The sequence below is a fragment of the Calidris pugnax genome, unplaced genomic scaffold (assembly GCF_001431845.1).
Source record: "Calidris pugnax isolate Ruff unplaced genomic scaffold, ASM143184v1 scaffold5, whole genome shotgun sequence".
NCBI classification, from domain to species: domain Eukaryota; kingdom Metazoa; phylum Chordata; class Aves; order Charadriiformes; family Scolopacidae; genus Calidris; species Calidris pugnax.
Window position 1 is genome coordinate 2,770,833 of NW_015090814.1, and position 24,313 is coordinate 2,795,145.

General features: G+C 44.4%; 2 protein-coding genes across 5 annotated transcripts in view; both read left to right on the plus strand.

Moving 5' to 3' along the window:
• RRS1 (ribosome biogenesis regulator homolog) overlaps positions 1 to 726 on the plus strand; it is a 1,245-nt gene extending 519 nt beyond the window's left edge. The window contains 2 exon segments of the mRNA XM_014939602.1: positions 1 to 5; positions 7 to 726. The exon segment at positions 1 to 5 is cut by the window's left edge and continues 519 nt beyond it. Coding sequence (XP_014795088.1) covers positions 1 to 5; positions 7 to 583 — 582 coding nt within the window. The 3' untranslated portion in view covers positions 584 to 726.
• Positions 727 to 3,563: 2,837 nt separating this feature from the next.
• On the plus strand, positions 3,564 to 23,939 carry ADHFE1 (alcohol dehydrogenase, iron containing 1). Of its 4 annotated transcripts, none has more exons than XM_014939669.1 (15): positions 3,564 to 3,662; positions 4,295 to 4,332; positions 6,724 to 6,767; positions 7,069 to 7,121; positions 8,440 to 8,595; positions 9,234 to 9,430; positions 9,867 to 9,944; positions 11,090 to 11,195; positions 12,754 to 12,906; positions 13,992 to 14,090; positions 15,050 to 15,128; positions 15,275 to 15,371; positions 18,336 to 18,493; positions 22,092 to 22,220; positions 22,644 to 23,939. In XM_014939669.1, exons 1-14 carry the CDS (start codon positions 3,607 to 3,609, stop codon positions 22,173 to 22,175), a joined length of 1,398 nt encoding a protein of 465 aa, XP_014795155.1. In that variant the 5' UTR covers positions 3,564 to 3,606; the 3' UTR covers positions 22,176 to 22,220; positions 22,644 to 23,939. The 4 variants fall into 4 exon arrangements, with proteins under 4 accessions (XP_014795155.1, XP_014795153.1, XP_014795156.1 ...); XM_014939667.1 differs by having other exon boundaries at positions 22,695 to 23,939; XM_014939670.1 differs by having other exon boundaries at positions 7,114 to 7,167; positions 8,441 to 8,595; positions 22,695 to 23,939.
• Positions 23,940 to 24,313: the final 374 nt, after the last annotated feature.

Here is a 24,313-nt window from a genome sequence, read left to right on the forward strand (position 1 = left end):
GGCGAACGCCGACCCGGAGGAGGACCAGTTCGCCCGGTTGCGGCGGGAGAAGCGGGAACGGGTGGCCCGCAACGAGCTCAACCGCCTGCGCAACCTGGCCCGCGCCCACCGGGCCGGCACCGCCGTCCCCGCCGCCCCCCTCCACCCCACCGGCCACCAGAGCCGGGAGGAGCTGGGCCACGTCGCCCGGGTCGCCCGTGTCTCCACCGCCTCCCTCGGCCGTTTCCAGCCCCGGCTGCCCAAGGAACCGGCGGAGCCGCCGTCCCGCAATGGTGGCAAGAAACGTCGCTTCGAGCCGCTGCTGGGCAACCTGGCGGCCGAGCGCAGCCGGCAGCTGGAGCTGCTGCGGGACATGGGCAGCAAGAAGCCCGTCCTGGACATCACCCGCGCCGTCAACAAGCAGCTGCGCCAGGAGGAAGCCGAGGCGGCCGCCGCCAAGGGCAAGAAGCAGTCCAAACGGGGGAAGCGTGGCCGCCGGCAGCAGCGGGTGGGCCGAAGCAGCAAGAGAGGGGGAGCCCGGCGGCAGCAGCAGCAGCGATCCGCGAGCAGCATCGCTGGTGGTGGCAAGAGAAAGAAGGCGTGAGGGACAAGAGGGGACTGCGTGCAGCGTGGGCTTAGGGATGCCCAGCGAGGCGTGGGAAGGGACTGTCACTGCCAGCCTCCCGCCCGGTGCTCTGTTCCCACACCTGTTTGTCAATAAATACGCTCCTTTAGGTCTTTCTAAAATGTCCCGTGTTTGGCAGTCAAGGAGGGCTGTGTTCTCCATCCAAGGGGAGGTGGTTGAGGCACCATCCCTGGAGGTGTTCAAAAGATGGGTTGATGAAGTGCTGGGAGGTATGGTTTAGTGATGATGCTCCTTGTTTGTTGTGCGGGTGTCTATTTTTGTCAGTTAGGTTGATGGTTGGACAAGATGATCTTTAAGGTCCCTTCCAACCTAGAAGATTGATTCTGTGATCGAGGGGGTCAGGAGTCCTAGTTCTCCCCCAGGGGACAACCTGGCTTCATGGCTGGCCGTGGCTGCAGCATTTCCAGGCAGGACAGAGTCAGAGTAAAGCTGTCCCTTGCTCCGGTAACTGGGATGGGGGTGGGCTGCAGCCGTGACTTGTGTTTTGATTAAGTGACAGCCTGCTCAGAAGATAAAGTCAAAGGATGTGGCTGCTGGTCTCTGCTCTGGGCGAGTGGCCTGACGGTGGAGCTCTTGCTCTGGAAATCAGCTTCTGCCACTCAGCTCTTGTGTCATTCAGGCCAAGTCACAAAAGGAATGTTAAAGCTTACTGTAAGATTTATTGCAGGGCATAAGGAGTTGTACGTATTTCCTAGAGTTCTCTGGATTAAAAAAAGAAGTCAAAGCTGCTGACCAGCTTTGAATTCAACAGATTTCTCTGGATGCCCAGAGAAGCTGTGGCTGCCCCATCCCTGGAGGGGTTCAAGGCCAGGCTGGATGGGGCTTGGAGCAACCTGGTCTGGTGGGAGGTGTCCCTGCCCAGGGCAGGGGGTTGGAACTCGATGATCTTTAAGGTCCCTTCCAACCTGAACCATTCTGTGATTCTATGATTCTAGAAGTATTTGTATCAACAGCAGGTCAACACCTAAATTTCTCCCTGTATTAACAGTAGTTCATCATTTCATAGAAATAGTTTCACAGTGGTTTTCTTTACCAAACAATTTAAGAGCAGATATTGGAAATGATCTCAGACTTCTGTTTATTGAACTCTATATCAACTCTTTTGAACTCTCTAGTGCCTCCTGTATGCTTGGAATAAAAAATACAATTTGCCATCCCAATGTGTGGCTTAGGAAGGATGCTCATCTGCAGCCATTCCCGCTAAAGAGCGGTAGTAAAACAGGTTCCAGCAATCTCAAGTGAATTAAGTTCCCAAACTTTCAAGCAGTAAACTTGTGAGTGGTTAACTTGGGAGCTGAAGAGAGTAGATTTAGCTTAGATCTCAGGAAGAATCTGGTATCTGTGAAGGTGCTGAGACACTGGAACAGGTTCCCCAGGGAAGTGGCTGCCCCATCCCTGGAGGGGTTCAAGGCCAGGCTGGATGGAGCTTTGAGCAGCCTGGTCTGGTGGGAGGTGTCCCTGCCCAGGGCAGGGGGTTGGAACTTAATGATCTTTAAGGTCCCTTCCAACCTGAACCATTCTACGATTCTACGATAATGTAATGTTTTGCTGCAAATGAGTTCTTGAAAAAGCTAGGTGATCCTGTACCAGTTCTGTTATCTCACTCTGTTCTGGAAGGCAGATTGAGCACGATCAAAAAGCAAAACCTCTGTGTAAGGCGTCTGCTCAGCAACTTGGGGCTGAAGGGATGTGGGTGCCATGGGTGGACTGACCATAGTCCTCAACCTATGGGTTGTGCACGGGATGGCCCTCTTTGCCTCTTAAACGTTTCTGGATGCTGTGCTGAGCAGCCTTGCCGGTGGCAGGAATGGTCTCATGGACACAGCGTTGATACCAAGCCTTCGGTGGAAGCAGCTGGGCAAAACGGGGGGCGGGAAGCGCTTTGAAACGTGGAGAAAAAAGTTGTTTTGAGATTTGTTCCAGACCTCCCATCTTCCTGGCGTTTCCAGGGGTGCATCTTGGACCTGCTCGAACCAGAGAGCATGGCTTTGTCCAGGCGCACACACCCCCGAGAAGTATTTTATGCTGCTGATGACGTTATTGGTGAAATTTCTCCACTAAAAATGAAAATGACAATATGCAAGCAGTGTGCTCTTGTGGCCAGGAGGGCCAACAGAATCCTGGACTGCGTAGGGAAGAGTGTGGCTAGCAGGTCAAGGGAGGTCATCCTCCCCCTCTGCTCTGCACTGGGGAGGCCACAACTGGAATACTGCGTCCAGTTCTGGGCTCCCCAGTTCAAGAGGGACAGGGAACTGCTGGAGAGAGTTCAGCATAGGGCTACAAAGATGATTCAAGAACTGGAGCATCTCCCTTATGAGGAGAGGCTGGAAGAGCTGGGACTTTTTAGTCTGGAGAAGAGAAGGCTGAGGGGAGACCTTATTAATGCTGACAAGTATCTCAAGGGCGGGCTGAGGGAGGAGGGAACCAGACTCTTTTCAGTGGTTCCCAGTGAGAGCACAAGGGGCAATGGGCACAAGTTGGAACATAAAGGGTTCCACTTGAATATGAGGAAGAACTTTTTCACAGTGAGGGTGACGGAGCCCTGGAACAGGCTGCCCAGGGTGGAGTTCCCTTCTCTGGAGATTTTCAAGACCCGCCTGGATGCAGTCCTGAGTAACATGCTCTGACAAGCTCTGGGTGGTCCTGCTTCAGCAGGGGAGTTGGACTAGATGATCTCTATGGTCCCTTCCAACTCTAAAAAATTCAGTGAATACCCCGGGCAGCCTGTCCGTTCCCAGCCGGGATGAGGCTCTCCGGCGGTGCCGCTGCTTTTCTGGCCCTCCTGAGGCCGTGAAGGTTCCTCGGTTTGGGCCTGAATCGGGGCAATTCTTCTTTCAACCGGGCAAAATCGGGTTTCGGTCAACTTTTGTGACTGAAGCGGGGTTGGGAGAGCGGGTGGGAGCCCCCCCCACCTCCCCCGGTCCCGGGAGGAGGCGCCGCCGCCGGCTCGGCCCCCGTCCCGTCCCCACGGAGCCGCGGCGATGGCGGCCGGGCGGCAGCGGGCAGCCCGCCTCCTGAGGCAGCTGCAGCGGGCAGCGTGAGTGCGGGCCGGGCCGGGGCGGCTGAGGGGACCCGCCGCCTCAGCGAGGTCGGGGGAGGAGGGCGGCCGAGGGGACCCGCCGCCGCCGCCTCAGGCCCGATGTGTTTCCCCCCCCGCCAACCTCCACCCCCGGCTTCACGGGCAGGTGCCCCGGCGGCGGCGGGGCGGGGGCCGAGGCCGGGCGACCACCGCCGTGGTGTTTCGAAGGGGGAAAGCTGCTTTCGCCCCACACGGAGGGGATAATACCGGGACCCAGCCGTGTTCCTCCGGCGGTGGGACCCCAGCCGCTGTGCCCCAGGGCCGGCCAGGCCCCTCCGCAGCCCGGCCGGGGGAGCAGGCCTCAGTGGGGGGACACACCGGGGGACAAATCAGCCCTGGCCTAGAAGTCCCCCGGTGTGTCCCCCTACTGAATTTCACTGTGAAATTCACAATTTCAGTGAAATTCAGTGCCCCAGGGCCGGCCAGGCCCCTCCACAGCCCGGCTGGGGGAGCAGGCCTCAGTGGGGGGACATACCGGGGGACTTCTAGGCCAGGGTTGATTCGTCTTTCCGCTTCAGTTTTCTGCTTTTAACTACGCCTACATTTTAATTTCTTTAAATTATTATTTTATTTTTAACCTTTTTAACTAGATGTCGGTGCCCGAGCCATGGCCACACTTATTCCCAAGGTAAGAGTTATCGTGTGTCTCCAAAATGGTTCTGCAGGAGGCCATGGCCCTGTGGAGCCGTGCCTATCGGTGTGAGCCGGGCCGAGGGCGCAGGTAACAGATACAGGGAAGAGAACGCTTTAAAGGATAAAGTAAGGAGTCTGTTATTTTGCAACTGTACAAGGATAGCGGTTGCGGTTGGAGAGATTTACCCTTCCCACGTAAGCCACGACTAAAGCATCCTGTCCCGCCCTCAGTGACATCCTGCCCCTCCCTCAGCATTCTGATGAGCAAGTTCATCAGAAATTCGCTCTGGCTCCTACTGCTGTCATCACCTGAGCCATCCCCACTCTAGATCTGCTTTCGAGGGGAGAAATGTGCATCTGTTACAACAGGAAAGAAACAAGAAGAGATATATAAATAAAGAGCAGCTATTCACAAAGGTCATCTTTGGCTTGGGGAATGTAATCTCCATAGGCTTTTTATACATTTGGTCCCAAGAGCACTGCTTGCTCAAGCCCAGGTTGTGGGGTAAGGACGGTGAGCTGCACCAAGTGACCAACTCACCCGGAGAGGAATTTCTGTTTGCATTGACTGTAGAGAGTCTATGGGGATAGCTCTAGCTATAGCTGAGTGCTGGTCTGTCCCCAGATGTTCTTAGTCATTATAATACATCCCACATATGCCAAGTTTAATACTCTAAAAGGTACCTAGAAGGTACGCTATATATTTTCTATAAAAATTAGTATTTTTGGACATAGTTTCAGCCATGTGTGATTCTGCGTGGCTTGGTTTATGTGTTTTAAGACACTCTTTAAAGAATTACCATTTCACATATGGAAAAGCTAATATAAGTTCAGATGCTGGCTTTGTGCAAGATCATCATATAGCAAGACAATAGCGCAGCTGAGAAATACAATCTCCTTCTTCTGCTCATCTGCTTGATGACCTACTCTGTCAATTCAAACTAATCTGTTGTTACATAGAAGTCTTAGTTAAGAACCCTCTCTGTAAGATTTAGGCAGCAATTGAATCTATAATGTAGCAAGATGGTATCAGTTCAGTACCTCTGTAAATAGCAGGAATTGGTTTAACAGTGACTGTAGCATAAAAAAAAAAAAGAGATGTTCACTGTGGTTTTTTACAGGGTTTGAGGAAATAGTGCAGTTTTTGAACTCAGTAAAATTCTTCCTGAAAGTTAAGTTTGACTGCAGAATATAACAGCAGGGCACCTATTATATTGTCAGAAAGCAAGAGAGTAAATGGCTTGGACATGTTCTTAGCCTGTCAAATTAATGACTGAGGGTACAGCAGGCTCAAACACGAGGAGAGGTCAAACACGTACAGCCTGGCAAGAGATGGCAATGAAAGGGCTGATAGCAGCTGGCCTGGCCTTGAATAGAAAGTGCATAAAGGATTTTAATACATCTTATCTGTTGCTGTTGTGGGTCAGTGCCTCAGTGCACCCCAGAGTGTCTGTAAGACTCATTATTATGGCTTCGCTCATTGGATCTGAATCCAAATCGCATATTTTCAATTAATACAGCAGACAGAAGGCACGAGTTCAGCAGGAAGAGCAGAATGCCTCATCTGATCTTTTCTTGGAGAAGAATGGGCTGTTTCAGTTCATGCAGTTTGCCTCACTTTGTGGCAAAATCGGGATATGCAAGAAATAGAGAATTTTGTGGAAATCTATGCGAGAATGACATGGCAAAGAGGATGTGACTGAAGTACCGTCCTTGTAAATATCTTCTCTCTTCTACTAAACAAAGCTGATAGTGACACACTGATTCTTATTAAAACTCTGCTTGTTATTAGCAATGCATGCAGTTTCTTGATTTTCAAGCAAGCAATTCGGTTTCGTCTGCCAGTTTAGGACTAAGCAGAAGCAAAAAGAAGTGTAAACACCTGTCAGTGTTACTCTCACACCTACAAAAGGTGTTGTCTCACCAGGTGCATACAGAGGATGTCTCATGGGTTTGTTTTAGAAGTTGTTCTGAAGGTTATGTAGCCCCTATGTATTTGTAACACCTCTCAACCTGTGTGTTCTGCAGGTTCTCGGTTCTACTTGCTATTTACTCTTCTGTTTTTTGCAGACTGCAAACAAATTCTCATGCAATTTCCCACTAACCTACTCAGCTTTTATAGGAAGGAATTCATTCTTGAAAGAAGGAGAAAACACTCTCGTTTTGCTGAATTATACGAATCAAATTAAGTACTCGGATCATTTAATCTCACAAACAGCAAGGTGTGAAATGGGTAACTGTTAGCCTGACAAGCCAAGGTGACCTGTGCAAATGTATTAGTGCTTAGTAATGTATTAAAAACAAAGGAATCAATCAACTTTAGTGTTGAGATACAGGTTGAAGTCACATTTTGTTCCCTAATTTTACTGTTTTGTTTCCATTCCAGTCCCTGAACGGCCTACCTTGGGAAGCACAGACTATGCATTTGAGGTAGATTTAATAATAAAATACATCTTACTTAAAAAATAGTGTTTTTTACACTGCCAAATATGGCATTTAACAAATATTTACATCAGTAAGTATTTATTTAAAAGTAGTGTTTTTTACACATCCAAATACGGCATTTAACAAATATTTACATCAGTAAGTTTGTACATTTCACTTTGACTGCTTGGGACTAGATGCCATTTCCCATTTTTCCCATTTTTCCAGAAAAAAAATATGTTCTTTTTTTTTTTTTTTTTTTTTTTAGAAAAAATATGGTTTCTGGTTTTTTTTTTGTTTTTTGCAGATGGCCATTTCAAACATCGGGTACGGAGAAGGAGTTACTAAAGAGGTTGGCATTTCAAACATCCGGTACGGAGAAGGAGTTACTAAAGAGGTTGGCATGGTAAGCTTCCATAGTGCAAATCCACCCCTGGTGAAAAGTTGTCTGTTTTTTTTAAAAGGCTGCCAGTGCTATCAATCAATTTCATGAGGAAAAGCTTATATATAGTGTGTCTGAATCTCCACTGCTTTGCAGTATGTGTGGTCATATATATCAGTGTAAAAAGGTTGGAAAATACTGTTGGGTAGAGAGCAGAAGCACATTACATCAATGTTGCTATGGTATAAGTGAGTACATGAAATGCAGCTTAATGGATAATTAGATCATTGGATGATTTGCCAGGATTATGCAACAGTATTTTTCTCTGACGGGGAATTTAAGTCAAAAAGTTTTGAATCCTGGTGACTCACCAGGGTTTTCTCAAGATCACTTTCACCTCTTCTAGCGCTCATTAAAATGAATCGGAGACTTTTCGTTAAATTAGGTGGGTATTCAGTTCTGAGTTGGCACTGTGAAAGTGTAGAGTTTTTGTTTCAGCAGTGGGAGATGATTCACCTGAGTACATTCTTCCTGTTTGCCTTTATCATTGGTTTTGGGGTTTTTTTTGTCATTTTTCATTTTTTCCTCTTTTCTTGGCATTTACGGCATTAACAGTTCTGAATTTGCAAATTTGTAAAGTAAATTAATGGTCAGTACATGAAGTTAGACAGCACTTCCGTCTTAAAACAACATTAGGATTTGTTTGAACCACATGTATTGTATTGCTGTTGCGACAATTAATTTAGCAAAAGTTAGAATGTAGTATTTTTCTTTCTGCCACCTTATTTTGATTTTTCATTAAGAAATTAATATTCAATATTAAAATATAAATTAAAAAATATAACATTCAATACTAAACTTTCGATTTTTTAATGCTGTGCTTTGGTATGCAGTTAGGGGAGACCTAACCTGTGGAAAAGCCTTTTTATGTCACAGGAATTATGTAGGAAAAAGATATTTCAAAAAAATATTTTACATTTTACTGTCATCTTAAGTGGTTCCACGTGTTTTGCACTTGTTCATCATCTTTAGCATTACTTTTCTTTTATCATAAGACTTCAGCTGTGTAAGTTTGGCAGCTTTATGCTTTGTGCTGCTCTCTGCTCTCTGCGTCCTAAATGTATGTGGTTAATCCTGTTTAGCTGATACTGTTTCCAAAATTTCACAATAACCAAGTATTTTCAGGTTGTGCTTTTAATTATTTTTAAATGGTTCTGTTGATTTGGATTAGTATTTAAATACTTCCGGGTATGATTTTATACCAGCTGTTTGCTTTTTAATGTCATTGTTATTGTAGGACCTGCAGAATCTTGGTGCTAGAAGGGTGTGTTTGATGACAGATAAGAACCTCTCAAAGCTCCCTCCTGTCAATGCAGTATTGAATTCCTTGGCAAAACATGGAATAAACTTTCAGATGTACGATAATGTCCGGGTGGAACCAACAGACCAAAGGTACTACTTCTGCCGGTGAAACTAACTTAATAGTTTCTCTTAACTTTCTTTCTCAGCACTGGTGAGGCCACACCTGGAGTATTGTGTCCAGTTTTGGGCACCTCAATACAAGAGAGATATCGAGGTGCTGGAGCGAGTGCAGAGGAGGGCAACGAAACTAGTGAAGGGCCTAGAAGACAAATCATACGAAGAGTGGCTGAAGGAGCTGGGGCTGTTTAGTATGAGGAAGAGGAGACTGAGGGGAGACCTCATCACTCTCTACAACTACTTGAAAGGACACTGTAGAGAGGTTGGTACTGGTCTCTTCTCACAGGTAATTAGTGACAGAATGAGAGGGAATGGCTTCAAGCTCCAACAGGGTAGGTTTAGACTGAACATTAGGAAGGAATTTTTCACAGAAAGAGTGGTCGGGCATTGGAACAGGCTGCCCAGGGAGGGGGTGGAGTCACCATCCCTAGATGTGTTTAAGGGCCGTTTAGATACAGTGCTAAGGGACATGGTGTAGGGGAGGACTTTGTAGAGTAGGGTAGATGGTTGGACTCGATGATCCCAAGGGTCTCTTCCAACCTAGACGATTCTATCATTCTATGATTCTATGATTCTCCTGACTAACAGGAAAGCTTTTCTTGTTTTCCAAGTTTCCTGGACGCCATTGAATTTGCTAAAAAGGGAGAGTTTGATGCCTACGTTGCGGTTGGAGGTGGGTCTGTGATGGACACCTGTAAAGCTGCCAACCTGTACGCGTCCAGCCCGACCTCAGACTTCTTGGATTACGTCAATGCTCCAATTGGGAAAGGGAAGCCCGTCACCGTGCCCCTCAAGCCACTCATTGCAGGTAAAGCACGTATGATATTTCTACAGAAATCAGTTTACTGCTACAGTTCCACCTTCCTATGGCCTGCCTTCTCCTCGAGTCGTTCTCAGTGGCAATTATGCTGTTTACTTCAGTTTTTTCACTAGTTTGTCTCGTTTAGCTCAGTTTGACTGATTTTACTGAGAAAAGAGAGCAAAGTTTCTCTTTCACCTGTTGGCTTTGGATACCTCGGGGATACCGCTGAGATTTCACAGAATCTTCTAGGTTGGAAGGGACCTTAAAGATCATCTTGTCCAACCATCAACCTAACTGACAAAAGTTTGACCCAGACTGGGTCCTGACCCAGATTTCCTGGGTCCTGTATTTTTGGCGGCCTTAACATTGTGATTTTATTTATTTATTTTGTGATTTTATGCATTACTTATTATTTGCTGTTATCCCCACTCTTTCTTTTAAGTTCCTACGACGGCTGGAACTGGAAGTGAAACCACTGGCGTTGCCATTTTTGACTTCAAAGAACTAAAAGTAAAAACCGGTGAGATTTTTGTTGTGTGTCTGCTTTTCAAGACAATCGCTTTTCCAGTGTCTTCATCGTTTCCCTGCCTTGAAAGAAGGGGATACTGCATGTCATCCTAGGTGTCATTTTGTTTGATTCAACTGCCACAGGCAAATTTGAAGGTTTCCTCTTTGAATTAAATTTGTAGCATATTGACATAATGAAATACCTATGTAATGCAGTGGATTATAGTTTGGAGGCAAAACAGGAAACTAAAATCTTTCAAGTTCTTAAATGGCAGAAAATGTTAATTGCAAAGGAAATTTCTACTTACATTCAGGGTCAAACAACTGTTCCTTATTTCCTCTGTATTTTGCTTTCTGCTTTTAAGACTTCTGTGTCTTTGTTGTGTAATTGCAACCAAATGTTCCTTTTCCTGACTTTTGAAACCTCAGGCCTGAGATGCTGTGCGAGTGAGGGGCACTGTCTTCCTTTGGCCTTTTCATCTCTGGCGAATAAAGATGAAGGCTAAAATGTCATCTTAAGCTTTGTAGCTGTCTTGAGGTTTTAGTTCTAAACGTGTGGATTTTATATGGCAGCACTCGGGACTCAAATGGGTGCAGTAAGGAGCTGTGACTGTAGCTCAAGAGTTTTGGAGACTATACACAGTCAGTCAGTCTGTCTGTGTGTGTCTGTCTGTATGTCTCTCTCTCTCAAAGCTACAGCTGTGCCCCCTTAACCAAAATATGGAGGCATGGTTATTACAGATGCTGAAGTCAGCAATTAGCAATAGCAATTGATTGTAGACACAAACCAGTCTTGCCCTCTGATTGTTCGCAGGAGATACAAATCTAAGAATAATGTTGCAGATACCATCCAGCACAGACGTTTTGGAAGTATAGGCTGCTCAGGGGGGGTTGTAAATAGAGAGCATTGTCTGGAATAATTCACTTCAGGCAACAGTCTCAGATCATATAACTGTTACGAGGACTTCATCATCAGTAAGACTTAGATTCACAGATACTTCTTCCTCTCCCTTCTCTCCCTTCTCTCTCTCTCTGCTTTTATCTTCATAGTTTCAAGTCATTTCCCCTCATTATTGTTACGTTTTGAACTTTAAGCTCGTCTCATCCTATTTTGTTGCAAAAAAGCTTTAACCCATTTTCCTTACTTACATATTGCAGGTATTGCTTCAAGAGCCATTAAGCCAACATTAGGCATCATTGATCCTTTACATACACTGTCTATGCCTGAGCGAATAGTGGCCAACAGTGGCTTTGATGTGCTTTGGTGAGTTTTCTGTATAGGCTGCTACTTGAATTTATTACAGTTTTGTATTTTTGCTGTGATGATTGTAGAGAAAATATATTTTAGGAGCACAACAGGATAGTCTTTTTTCTCTCTTTCCTGTTCTTGTTAAGGTGGTCTGTGTTATACATTCCTCTTAATTTCAGTACTCCCCCTCAGAATGTAAGGAAACAAAAGATTCATTTGCAGAAATTCTAATGTTTTTGCAGTGCACTGGAGAAACCATTTTCTTCCAGGATGGTTGTTGTCAGGGAGAGAGTCCAGGTGTCCCTTTTTAAGAGATTAAGTAGATTATTAATCACAATTACGCCTGCATTTAGCATGTCTCATAGACATGGCAGGGAATAGAGTACAGGATTCTGGAGAAGGCTGAGGGGGGATCTGATCAACACCTATAAGTATTTAAAGGGTGGGTGTCAGGAGGATGGGGCCAGTCTTTTTTCAGCGGTGCCCAGTGACACGACAAGAGGAAATGGGCACAAAACTTGAACACAGGAAGTTCCATCTAAACATGAGGTGGAACTTCTTCACTTTGAGGGTGGCAGAGCCCTGGAAGAGGCTGCCCAGGGAGGTGGTGGAGTCTCCTTCGTCTCCTTCTCTGGAGACATTCAAACCCTGCCTGGACACGGGGCAGGTCTTAGTCCAGTTATCACCATCTTCAGAACCTCTTTCATAATCTGCTTTTCACTTGGCACAAAATTTTCTTGGTCTTAAACCTACAGCTGTTAACTGCACAAAATGCATGGAGGTTCCTATTCAGAGGGCCAGAGCTTACTTTGCTTCTGGGTACTGTGTACATTAAACTAATAGTATAGTGAAACACAGTGAAATGTGTGATTTCTCAAGCTTGGTGAAGTATTTCAAGCTGCACTGCCTGCAATGGAACTGAGGCATTTGTTCATAAATAAAAATAGTTTTGTGTATCTAAATGTAGTAATGTAGGCATTGCCCCTTCTTTATGTAGCCAAATTCACGATTATCTGGGAGATGAGACTGTCGGCAGTTCCACTTAGCTTAAATATCACACTCCTAATTTTTTAAAGGTACTTTTAAAAAGAAAGTGCTTTTTAAAAGAAAGGTGGTTTACAATGCTTCCAGTGCTAAAGCCACTTACAATCCCTGTCCTACAGAAAAGAAACGCACCCATTGCAGATGCACAGTGCTCTTCACCAAAAAGCATTGCACCTCAAGGTCCAACCTGACTTTAAGCATGGTGTGAGCTGATAGATTGTGGTTGTCTGTCTGTTGGAGGGTGAAGCACTCTGGAGGTGCCCACCCAGCCTTCTCCCAGCTCCCTATGAGACAGTATTTCCGTTTTTGTTGAACACCAGAAGTAAATAGAATCATAGAAGCATAGAATTGCCCAGGCCAGAAGGGACCTCCAAAGGTCATCTAGTCCGACCTCCCCCGCAGTCAGCAGGGACACCCCCAACTAGACCAGGTTGCCCAAATAAGAACAACCTGCATTCAGAGGGCAGCGGGGGAGTAAAATGGAGCTCTCCCACTTTAAAAAAATTCATTTATTAAACCTTTCTTTTAGCCATGCTCTAGAATCGTACACCGCTCTTCCTTACAACATGCGGGGTCCCTGCCCTTCAAACCCCATCAACCGACCAGCTTACCAAGGCAGCAACCCCATCAGTGATGTCTGGGCTCTTCATGCTCTGCGCATTGTGGCTAAATATTTGAAAAGGTAAGACATTTAACAGCCACCCCCTTCACAGCACATTCCGTCTTCGGTGCCCAATAAAGGGATGCTGAGAAGAACTTGAATTTTAGGCTAAAATAAGGCAAAAAGCTTTTCAAATAAAATTGAAAGTACAATTAGGGTTACTAGCTTGTTTTGAGGAGGTAGCTTTTTAATGCCTCTGTGAATCTATTTTATAAGTCCTCAGTTAAAAGTATTTCAAGCTGCTCAGTTAATGTGCATTCACATATTTTTTTCAAGAATCCTCTTTCTATGACAGTATAAGGGAATATGTAACATATTGAAGGAAATACTGCTGGTGTAATATCCGTCACCTTCAGTGTAAATTAAGATACTTAGACATCTATCAAGAAGGTAACCGCATGCACTTACGAATGTGCAAAATTATGCATTTACTGAAAACTAGTTCATATTTAGAAGACTTTCAATTTAGATTAAGTTTTGTCTTAACTGGGAGTTGGTTTTGATCCCTACCGATACAGTTTTAGCCCGTATACAGCTTCTGTGTACCATGTGCACTCCCATTACAGATCAGTGTGGAATTTTTTGTAGTCAAAATCAAAGTAGTTGTTTATTGTTCCTGTGGCATCTACCCGTGAGACCTTTTTCTCTGTGTTGTCAAACAACACAAACAATCTGTTGTGTAGGAAGGCAAGGAACCTTGTCCTCTTCCTGCACAGATGGAATGTCCACCTCTCACCACCACCTAATGAGATGGTGAAAAAGCTGGAGCGATCTTGGAACTGTGCATAGGATTGCCAAAGCTCCCAAGTAGAATTATTTAAACCATCACTGAGGTGAACACAGCTAAATTCACTCTATTTACTCAGTTTTTGGAAAAGTGAAAGGAAACTTGCCCTTCACTGAACCCTTGTGATCTACTTACTGATCCAGAAGCAAGATTGTTCTCTGACTGAAGTGTGAATCAATCCTATTTCCAGCATTGTTATCTCAGCTTATCTTAGAGGGTTTTTTATATCTGTCCATAAAGAAGCCCTCCCTCCCTTCTCCACCCTGAATTACCAATCTGTTTGTGAATTCATTGGTACCATTTTCTCCCTGGTGCACAGAGCCATCAGAGACCCTGAAGACCGTGAAGCCAGAGCCAACATGCACCTTGCAAGTGCTTTTGCTGGTATTGGCTTTGGCAACGCTGGTGTTCATCTCTGGTGAGTACAGAAGAATGTTTAACCCCTTCCAAGGCCAGCTTCTAGCTAGTGTTTGTTTCAGATTCTCAAAGACATCGCTGCCTTTGTTGCTGAATTTATTGTACCCCGGCCTGTGATGCAGGGAGAGCTGTGTGTTGTGAGAAATTGATGGGCTCTTGGCATTTATGTGTATGAGGGTTGTGTATTCTGGCTGGTGATACTCAAATCCAGTTGTGTGAAAATTACAAAACACAGACTTCTTTACCTTCCTTGATACTAAAAAGCATAGTAAGGAAAAAAAAAAAAAACAACCACCCACCATCAATAGCATTTAAAATGTTGAATTTCATGCCAGCTGTTGTGCAGTGAGGCAGCAATGAGGCAATCTGGTGCCATTCCTGAACTGATGCAATCGTCTGTAAGTTTGTCTGCGGGGCAGGCACTCAGCAGGCTGAAATGAGCTGTAAATAATATCACAAGGCAACGTAGGTTCATAGGGGTGAAAACCTCAGAGAAGCAAAGCCTAAGCCTGAACTGTGTGGAGAAGTTACTAGCAATCTTTCTCTTCAGAGACCTTCCTTCATTCCTTTGCTTTGAGCAAATCCACTCTTTAATTACACTTTAAAATTAGTATATATTTTTCTCAGACAATGTGATCAGGTAGGGATGCATATTATGCTATTTTTGGCATAGCTGTATTACTTTAGCAACTGAATCTTTCAGGCCAGACAGTGGAGTAATATAACTTCACATTCACAGAGTAAGGAGCTGCTGTTTTTTACATCTAGGTCCCTAAGGTGCAGAGGGGTGAGGGTTGTCTATACCCAATACCCATACCATATATGTTCTTAAATACCTTCTGAGTATGTGTACCTAGGAGACTTGCATACAGAAGACTGACCACATGAGGGACTGAACACAAATTTTCCAAATGCCAGGATAGCTGCTCTAACCACTTTTCTCTCTACTCTCTGTTCCAGCCATGGAATGTCTTACCCTATTTCTGGTTTGGTGAAAAGTTATAAACCAAAGGATTATAATGTGGATCACTCTTTAGTGGTAAAACTCGGTTTATCTTTGTTTTCATATTATACATTTCGGTTCTCTGTTATCTCACAATTAAAGCACATTGAAGTTGAAAGTATGTGTCCTGTTGATGTGATTTTACTCTTTTTTTCCTTTCTTTTTTTTTCTTTTTTCCCCAGCCACATGGCCTTTCTGTGGTGCTGACATCCCCAGCAGTGTTTGCTTTTACGGCACAGATACGTCCTGAGCGGCACTTGGAAGCTGCAGAGATACTAGGTAGGAATCTCTACGGATACAACTTACTCATACAAATCAATTTTTTTTTTCCAAAATATCTTTTGGGGAGGAGGAAAAAAAAGAAAAAATGTGCGAACAACTGTAGTTGGTTGTTGCAGGGGTTTAAGTTTAAAAAAAAACAAGATTCTGGAGTCTGAGTTACACATAACACAAACTTAGGTAGGATAATGCTGAATTTTGATATTGGATGATGGAGTTAGAGGAGAAATCTGCTTCTTACCTAGAAATCTGAAGAGCTGAAATTAACTGTAAATCTGTTACAAATCAGGAGAGAGTAGCTGTGATTAGCATTTCTCTTGGTGCTTTATGGAGAGTAGGTACTTTAGAGTAGATACCGTAAAGCAAACCAGTACTTGGGTGCATCAGTTGTTAGGAATAGCTAAAAGGAAACATATTGCCAAACAAATTTTTTGCTGTGGCAATGAATTAGGACAGAGGGATGTTCTGAATCACTCCTGCCCTTTTTCCATGGTGCACAACTGTGGGTTTCAGTCTTTTAATGTCAGCCTGAGCTTGTTTGTAGGTGTTGGATTTTCTCAGTGGACGATGCCAAGGGAAAGCAGGGAGTAGCTATTCTGTGGACACATCCGTGATGGCTCAAAAGTGGGTGAATGTGGCCTTTTCTGCTTCTAGCTGTGACAAGCTAATTTATTTATACCTAAGTTCAGGTTTTTTTGTCTGCACTAGGCTGTGCTGTAGCTAAACTGCTGCTAATAGCCGTGCATGCTAATAACCAGTGACAGCCACGTGCACAGCAGCCTAGAGAGAAAGTGGTTTGGGCAACTCGTGTGGTATTTGGAAAATTTGTGCTCAGTCCCTTGTATGGTCAGCCTTCTGTGTGCGAGTCACAGCAATCCAGTCACGTGTATGGCTGCCTTCTGTAAGTAATCTGAAAGCTTTGTGGGTTTCAAGGAAGAGAGGGACATTATACAGACGATGGAAATATCACGGCGTTTTAAAGAGGGTGTGAAACAACACGGTCAGAAAAAATATGCTGGGGAAAAATTCTGTTTGTTTTATAAAGGTTGGCTATGAGGTTTGTTCAGCCTTCCTCTGAAGTATGCAGTCCAAACCAGAACACAAACCCAGCTGGAATCATATACTAAGCTACAAAATGGCTGTGTTCTTACAGCAGTAACATACAACTCAAAGTAGTCTAAGAAAATATTCTGGAAAACTGGCCAGTGCAGCATATCAGAGAATTTGACTGTGGCTCCTTGATTTTAAAACAAGTGGTTAAAAAGCAGTTCCTTTAGGTTTTGTGGTATCAGCTGCTGCCAAAAATTCTGTCTTTAAAAGCTCTGTTAATTTTCTCAATAGAAATTTAATCTATATTACTGTCTGCCTTGCTGTAAAGGGACTCTGCCGAAAACATGTCACAGGGAATTGGATTTGTTAATTCCCACTTGGGGTGTTTACTTCTGATTCCAGTCCAGAGTCCAACTGACTACAGTAGCTGATTCAAATCTGTCATGCTGCCAAATGCAATGACTAAGAAGGTATTTTATGACATGGCGCAGATTACTAAATAGTAATGGTGTGTGTATGTACAGCTGTGAATTTGGGTACAGCCAGAAAAAGCTTAATACCTCCCTGGGTGGATTCTGAAACAGTTGAAATAGGTGTGCGTGTGGCTAGAAATTTTCTAAGTGCAGTCAAAGGCTGATGTATCCTTTAGGTGGAGCAAAAAGTACTGGAGCTATAGCAATATTTTAAAACTGCCCTTATACATTTACTGTTCTTTTCTTCCTCTCCTCCCTTTCTCTTTGACTTTACGATCTGAAGATATTTGATTTGTGTCCCAGCTACTCCTCTACAGCAAAACCCAGGATAAGCTCAGACTGCAGGGCAGAATTCCAACGGCATAGGACTTTGGACAAGATTCTGTCATGCCTTATTTGTCAATTTTTCCCAGATATTCTCTCCCCTGGTACTGCCAGCCTTACTACCCAAATATCTGAGCTCCTCGAATGGGCTTGCTGGTCTCCTGTTCATTTAAGGCCCTTTGAATGTAACACTGAACTGCGAGAGGATCACAGCAAATATTTTTCCTGTAGCTATGTTGTGCTCTTACTCATCTCTCCGTGTGGCCCTTGGACCTAACATAGTTCCGGAGTAACATCATTGAGGTTACACAGAGAACAAATTTAGCTCAGCTCACTTTGAAAAAAAATCATATGGTGGATGGAGCCTGTGTCTTCTATCTGAAAATGGTTTTATCGTTACTTTTCAATAAATCCTGGCCATTCTTTGAAGGAGGGGAAGCAGGCTATTCTGTAAGAAATATTGGTGATCTTTTCACTTTATACTGATGCTTTCATTACTGTTCAGTAGATGTCTCAAAGATACTATCTCCTCCTCTGCAGTTCTATCTTACCCTACTCAACTCAGCACATAGTCAAATAGCATTAAGTTAGGATTTACTTAACCCCTTAAACACTGCCCTGCAGTCTCCTGTCTTTCTCAGTTTACATGCTCTAGCCCTTTGAATGTGTAATTGAACAGAACAGTCGGTGGTTTCCACGTCCTCTAGGTGTCAGCAAACTCAAGGCCTTAAAATAAAGTTAGCATTTGGCACACTGTCCATAAAAAATAAATACCATTGACGTTCATGTGTTAGCTTCTTTCCTCCCAGCAGTTAGTCAGACCGAAAGTGTTTCTCCCTGTAAGCACAGAGGGAGAGGAAATTAAGCTCATGTGGCAGTTAGTCTTTCTGGCAGCAGTTACCTGCTTCTCCTGATCTTGTTTTATTTCACCTTTTACAAACTATTTCAGCCGTAAAGTGAAGGCTGATTTCTCTTTTTTTTTTGCTTCATGGTGCTTTTGGGGCAGTGACTGTTATGTATGGATATGTATTCAGCTGATATTATGATTAAATTAAGTCCAGAACAGGCTTCCTCCTCTTTCTCCACCCTACAGTCAAGGCATTATGTCTTATTTTAGGAGCTGACATCCGCGCTGCCAGAATCAAAGATGCGGGGTTTATTTTGGCAGACACGCTCCGGAAATTCCTGTTTGATCTGAATGTTGATGATGGCTTAGCTGCAATCGGTTATTCTAAAGCAGACATCCCTGCCTTAGTCAAAGGCACTCTGCCTCAGGTAAGACAGAAAACCAAACAGTTTTTCGTGTCAAATAAAAAGAACAGGTTTTTTGAGAAAACAAAAATGTTTCTTTTCAAGCAAAAGGTATTTCTAGGCCTACGTGAATCCAGTTAAAATGAAGCAAATGATGGATAGTCAACTGTATCTTGGTTTTCTGCACAGTTCTGCAGCCTGTTCTTCAGAAGGAATGGCTGAGGGTTTAGTTTGGTTTGTTGTTTTTTTTTTTAGCATGGATTCAGAAGGAATGGCTAAGGGCTTAGTTTGGTTTGTTGGGTTTTTTTTAAACGTCACCCTTTTTAAAAAAGAGGATGTTTTTCATGGACCTTTGATCTTTGGAGAAGATACTGCTTTTTCATAATGATCTCCGTTAATTATGTATGCAAGATGGGTGATAGATAAAGCCTTCATACCAAGTGCTATCTGGTGAGAATGATCAAGCTTACTTTGCATTAAACTTTTCCATATTGAGAAGTTGCACTTTTCTTCCCAGATGGCTTTTTGTTCCACTGACCCCCATCAGAATTTGAAATAAGGTCCCCTGAGGATAATGTAGATTAAACTTGTAATACCCTGTATTGTTTCACAAAATTGTACTCACAAAGACACTGCAAAGAGCAACACACCACTCCAAAAGCAAAATCCAGTGTCTTCCTTGTAAAAATACAGTTTGATTCATACGCTATGGACTGTTCTCTCTATTTAGGATTTATTTCCACCAAGTAGAAAGGGAAATAAACACTAAGGAGACAATGAAAATTTTGTAGGCTGAAAGGTTACTCACTTTTTACAGCAGTACCTCTTACAATGTCTAGTTCTTATTCATAAATCTCAAAGCAACTTACAACAGAGGGTAAATATTAATATTGCTACTTTATACCTGAGAAAATGACACAAAGCCCAACTACCTAGAATCACACACAACAAGAGCAGTGGCAAAACCAGGAAGAAAACGATGGTCTCTGAGTTGCCATCAAATAGGTTATGAATGTAAATTGGTTTGGGGCATTTTGGAGGTTTGTTTTGATAACTATGTTCCTTTAAAACAATTGGGTTTGGGTCATCACAAGCACAATATCTCATTGAAGGCATGTTTTGCCTAGGTAGGGGGAAGGTTCTCCACCAAAAGATGTTGAAATGTTTTTTTGTTTGTTTGCTAGCTTAGCACAAATTGACTTTTAATTCATTTACTGTCGTCTCTTGTCATTGATGATTAATTGTACGGCGTAAAATGATGTTTGCTAGCTTAGCTCAAATTGACTTTTAATTCATTTACTGTCATCTCTCGGCATTGATGATTAATTGTACGGCGTAAAATGAGATGACCTCATAGTTTCTCATACCTCGTTTTTGTGTATGAGATGTGGCATGATGAAAATGTATTAGTGCTCCGTAACAGTCCATTCTTACCCACAGAGATAGTCTATACAGTTTCATCTTGGGTAGATTTCTTTTTTTTCTTTTCATCTTGCAGTAGGTTTTCTTTGGAACGCGGCACTGGCCCACTCGTGTTGGCAAGGCAGCGTGGTGTGGTGGTGGTGGCACTAATAAGTGTACGGGGTGTATTCCACGCTGCGAGAAGGAAAGGGTGTGGGAGAACAAAACTAATCTGCTCTAACTGTCAGGATTTGTGGTGGGAACTCTGTTGGGACAAACAGTTATGCTTGAAGTTCACAGCAGTGTGCCCAGGTAGCCCAGAAGGCCACCAGCATCCTGGCATGTGTCAGGAACAGTGTGGCCAGCAGGACTGGGGCAGTGACAGTCCCCTGAACTGGGGCACTGGTGAGGCCCCACCTCGAGGGCTGTGTCCAGTTTTGGGCCCCTCACCACAGGAAAGACATTGAGGAGTCCCCTTGTATGGGGCACTGGTGAGGCCCCACCTTGAGGGCTGTGTGGTTTTGGGCCCCTCAACACAGGAAAGACATTGAGGTGCTGGAGCGGGTCCAGAGGAGGGCAACGGAGCTGGTGAGGGGTCTGGAGCACAAGGAGAAGGGGCTGGAGACCTTGTGAGGAGCGGCTGAGGGAGCTGGGGGTGTTCAGCCTGGAGAAAAGGAGGCTGAGGGGAGACCTTCTGGCTCTCTCCAACTCCCTGAAAGGAGGATGTAGCCAGGGGGGGTCGGGCTCTTCTCCCAAGGAACGGGTGATAGAAAAAGAGGAAATGGCCTCAAGTTGCACCAGGGGAGGGTCAGATTGGAGATTAGGAACAATTTTTACGCGGAAAGGGCTATTAAGCCTTGGAATGGGCTGCCCAGGGCAGTGCTGGAGTCACCATCCCTGGAGATATTTAAAAGATGTGCAGACATAGTGCTTAGAGACATGGTTTAGTGATGTTTCTTGTCAGTGTTAGGTGGATGGTTGGACTTGATGATCCAGAAGGTCCCACTGCCTGTTGCTTGGGAGAAGAGTTGTTACGTTTGGCGTATTGCGAGTCTGAAAAAAACCAACAAACTTTTGCCCCAGTGCTGCTTGAATTTTCCATTTGGTTTCAAAACCATGTAGAAGAATGTTAGCCTTTCTTTTGCCAGATCCGTGAGCGCAGCAGCAGTGGTCAGGGGGTGGGGAAAGAGAGACCCTTTGATTGCTGCTGCTGCTGCGCCCACCGAGCTGCTCCTGTGGGGTGGTTCTGCACGCAAAGCTTCACTTTTCAGACGCATCGCGATTACGAGCTGCGAACATCCCCCAGCTGAGTTCCTCAGCCTGCTGGGTCTGTAGTTCACATGTTCAAGTTCACATGCGGTGGCCTCTCACTGCGTAACCACATCCAGCCCCTCCGCAAATCTGAGGGGGAAGCGGAGCGGTCGCAGCGTCGCGCTGCAGCAGCAGCAGCAAACACCCTGTGGGTCCAACACAGCACGAAGACGTTGATGGGAGGCCCTTTCAGCTGAGTGGTTTTGCAGCAGCAATACCTACACCTCATCCTCAGTAACGTGGGGGCTCTTCTGAAGTGCCATCCCCACCCTTTGTGGTTATTTTGTCAAGCAGAGCGGTGAAGCAGATCGCTGACTTCTCGTCTCAGCACCCGAAAATTCTGTTGAATCACCATCCAAACGAAGACCAACCACAGCTATTTTGCATCCCGATTCCAAGGCCTCAGGCTGTTTCTTAAAGCAGTTTCACCGCCGTCCCTCGCTGTGTCTCTTTTTTGGAGTCTGAGTTGCAGGCGCTGTTTGCTCTTCCCATCTCTGGCAGTTCTGGGCTTTGAGAGATGTTGTATCTTGAAAGTCTTGGTCCCTAAATATTTACCTCCTTTTTCCAGTGCTGGCAAGTGAATTTTAAAATGGGCTGTGTTCCCAGGATACCCCCCACCAGTGCACTGACATCTGTGACTGACAAGACCCCTGTTTGAAGTACTTGACTTTGCAACCGAACTGCGTTTTTAATCTGGCTTCTCTCTATTTAATTATAGGCAATTTTAACTAATATATTCTTGAAATTACTGTACAGTTGATGATGCTTCAACCTTAATTACTTGATTACTTATTTGCAAAACCTTGTTATTCTCTCTGAAGGATGTTAGTACAAAGGCACCTAGTTCAGCTACTGTTTGATTAATTTTATTGGCAACCTTCTGTAATCCGGTTTTTCTTTAATCTTGCAGGAGAGAGTGACTAAATTATCACCACGTCCCCAGACAGAAGAAGACTTGTCTGCCCTCTTCGAGGCTTCCATGAAGCTTTATTAGCTTAAACATTTTGTTCTGAAAAGTGTGCTCTATTCTAACACAAAGGTAATTTCTCATAGATATGGGGCTGAATTTTTTTTAGGAGATGGAAGCCCTTGGATACCTTTGACTTCCGTTCCATTGTACGCTGCCAAAAGGTCAAGTAATTCATCTTTAACTAAATAGTGCTTTGAAGTGAAAGCTCGACTGTGGGGTTTTTTTCTTGCTCAGTACAGTGGTATGAACTTACATAGAAGTTGGGGGAGATTTCTCTACTGTACTGAAGGCTTTCTTGTGCTTGAGAGGTGGTCAAAGGCGGAAAAATGTTTTAAGGGCTATTCCATTTTGCAAATTATGATTTTCATTTAAATTGTCTGTGATTTTGTTCTCCAAACCATTTTGCGAATTACGATTTTCATTTAAATTGTCTGTGATTTTGTTTTAAGAAGTCATGCTGTTTAAGAAATAATCAAGGTCATTTTTAATTAGGGAGGGGAAGCAACCCTGCAGAAAATGTCAGCTTGCTGTATTCTGTTCCAGTTTATCATCTTGTTACCGTCCGGCTTCGCTCAGAAGGCTGGTGAACTGGTGAACCTACACACTTCATACATGTTTGGAACGGGCTTCCTGAAAGTTTGCTTTGGGTTAAATTTCTGACATGTATTGATGTATTGTCAGGTATTTATCTTTTGTTTTAAAATCTATATGAAGCATTCAGAGGGGGAGCAAAACCAGAATAAAGCACGGTCACCTGCTCAACAGGAACCACGTAACGGCGAGACATCATCCATCATGGTCATTTTTTGTCTCTGGGGAGGCAATAGCTCCCTTTTCCTGCTGTGTTGTGCAGAAAGAAGCCATCGACTGTCTCTTGCTCCTGTGTGAAGCAGTTGCTGCTGCTGCTGAGCTCCTGCAGGTGCCCTCACTCAGGGCTCAGCCACCAGCAGAAGGAAGCGGCGGTGCGCTGCGGTTGGGTATTAAAGAGTGGTGGTGTAGCATATGGCTGCCCAGTGCCCCACTGGGAGCACTGGTTCAACCTGGGAATGAGGGTGCACGTTCAGGGCAGTTAACCAGCTGGTTGACCGTCAACCGAGAAAGGGAAGTGGCAAAGGGAGAAATGAAACTCAAATTTTAATACTATTTTTCTTTTTTTAAAAAAGTGTACACGGTTGTGTGTACGGTTCATTTAAATGTTCATTTAAATCAGGTTCTGCTTCGTGTCGGACCCTTTCAGCATCTGACTTGTGCAGCTACCACAGCACAAGACAAACTGGAGAAGAACCCTATAACCTGTGCTCTGCTTGTTTCTGCCAGGGAGGGAGCAATTTTCAGTCCCCCTGTTGAAGCAGAAAGCTCTGTATTTAACCTTCACATTCTTGGGTTTGCCTGATAAAGCTAGTGCTGTTCTGGCGTGCGAGGAGGGATGTGTACTGGGTATTGAGGTTGGATCTGGTTTAATGCTCAGTTAAAATAGGTGGATGGTTGCTGGTTGAAGACTGGAGATTTTGTTTTTAACCACTGAATGAGTGTCATGGCTGTAGGGACTGCGCTGCCAGTGTGCCTCTGCCTGGGCTGGGCCACGCATTTAATTTCCATGTCCTTCTGAATCTTGTCCTTCACTGAAATTGCCAACTAGAACCTCTGTCACAAAGGCTGATGTTGGAATGGCGAGGGATTCATTTTATTTTATCTTGCAAAGCTGCCGTGTTTGAAAAAAAAACCTTTTTCTCAAACCCTTTTGTGTCTAATCTTTTGGCCTGTTTCATCTTTCTACTCTTGTCTTTCTCTACTTTTTTTAAAAAAGTGTACACGGTTGTGTGTACGGTTCATTTAAATGTTCATTTAAATCAGGTTCTGCTTCGTGTCGGACCCTTTCAGCATCTGACTTGTGCAGCTACCACAGCACAAGGCAAACTGGAGAAGAACCCCATAACCTGTGCTCTGCTTGTTTCTGCCAGGGAGGGAGCAATTTTCAGTCCCCCTGTTGAAGCAGAAATCTCTGTATTTAACCTTCACATTTTTGGGTTTGCCTGATAAAGCTAGTGCTGTTCTGGTGTGCGAGGCCCCTTCTAATATAGTAGCTTTTATCCATATTTTACTGATGAGACAAAGGTTTTAATATAGTCCCTAACCCAACACAAGGAGATGGTGCTGTAAGA

Bases quoted from the DNA above. Each gene is read 5' to 3' on its own strand.
- ADHFE1 (XM_014939669.1), top strand. From the start codon at position 3,607: ATGGCGGCCGGGCGGCAGCGGGCAGCCCGCCTCCTGAGGCAGCTGCAG. The intron at 11,196-12,753 runs GTGAGTTTTCTG...CCTTTCTTTTAG, and splicing joins AGTGGCTTTGATGTGCTTTG to CCATGCTCTAGAATCGTACA. The intron at 15,129-15,274 runs GTAAAACTCGGT...TTTTTTCCCCAG, and splicing joins ATGTGGATCACTCTTTAGTG to CCACATGGCCTTTCTGTGGT.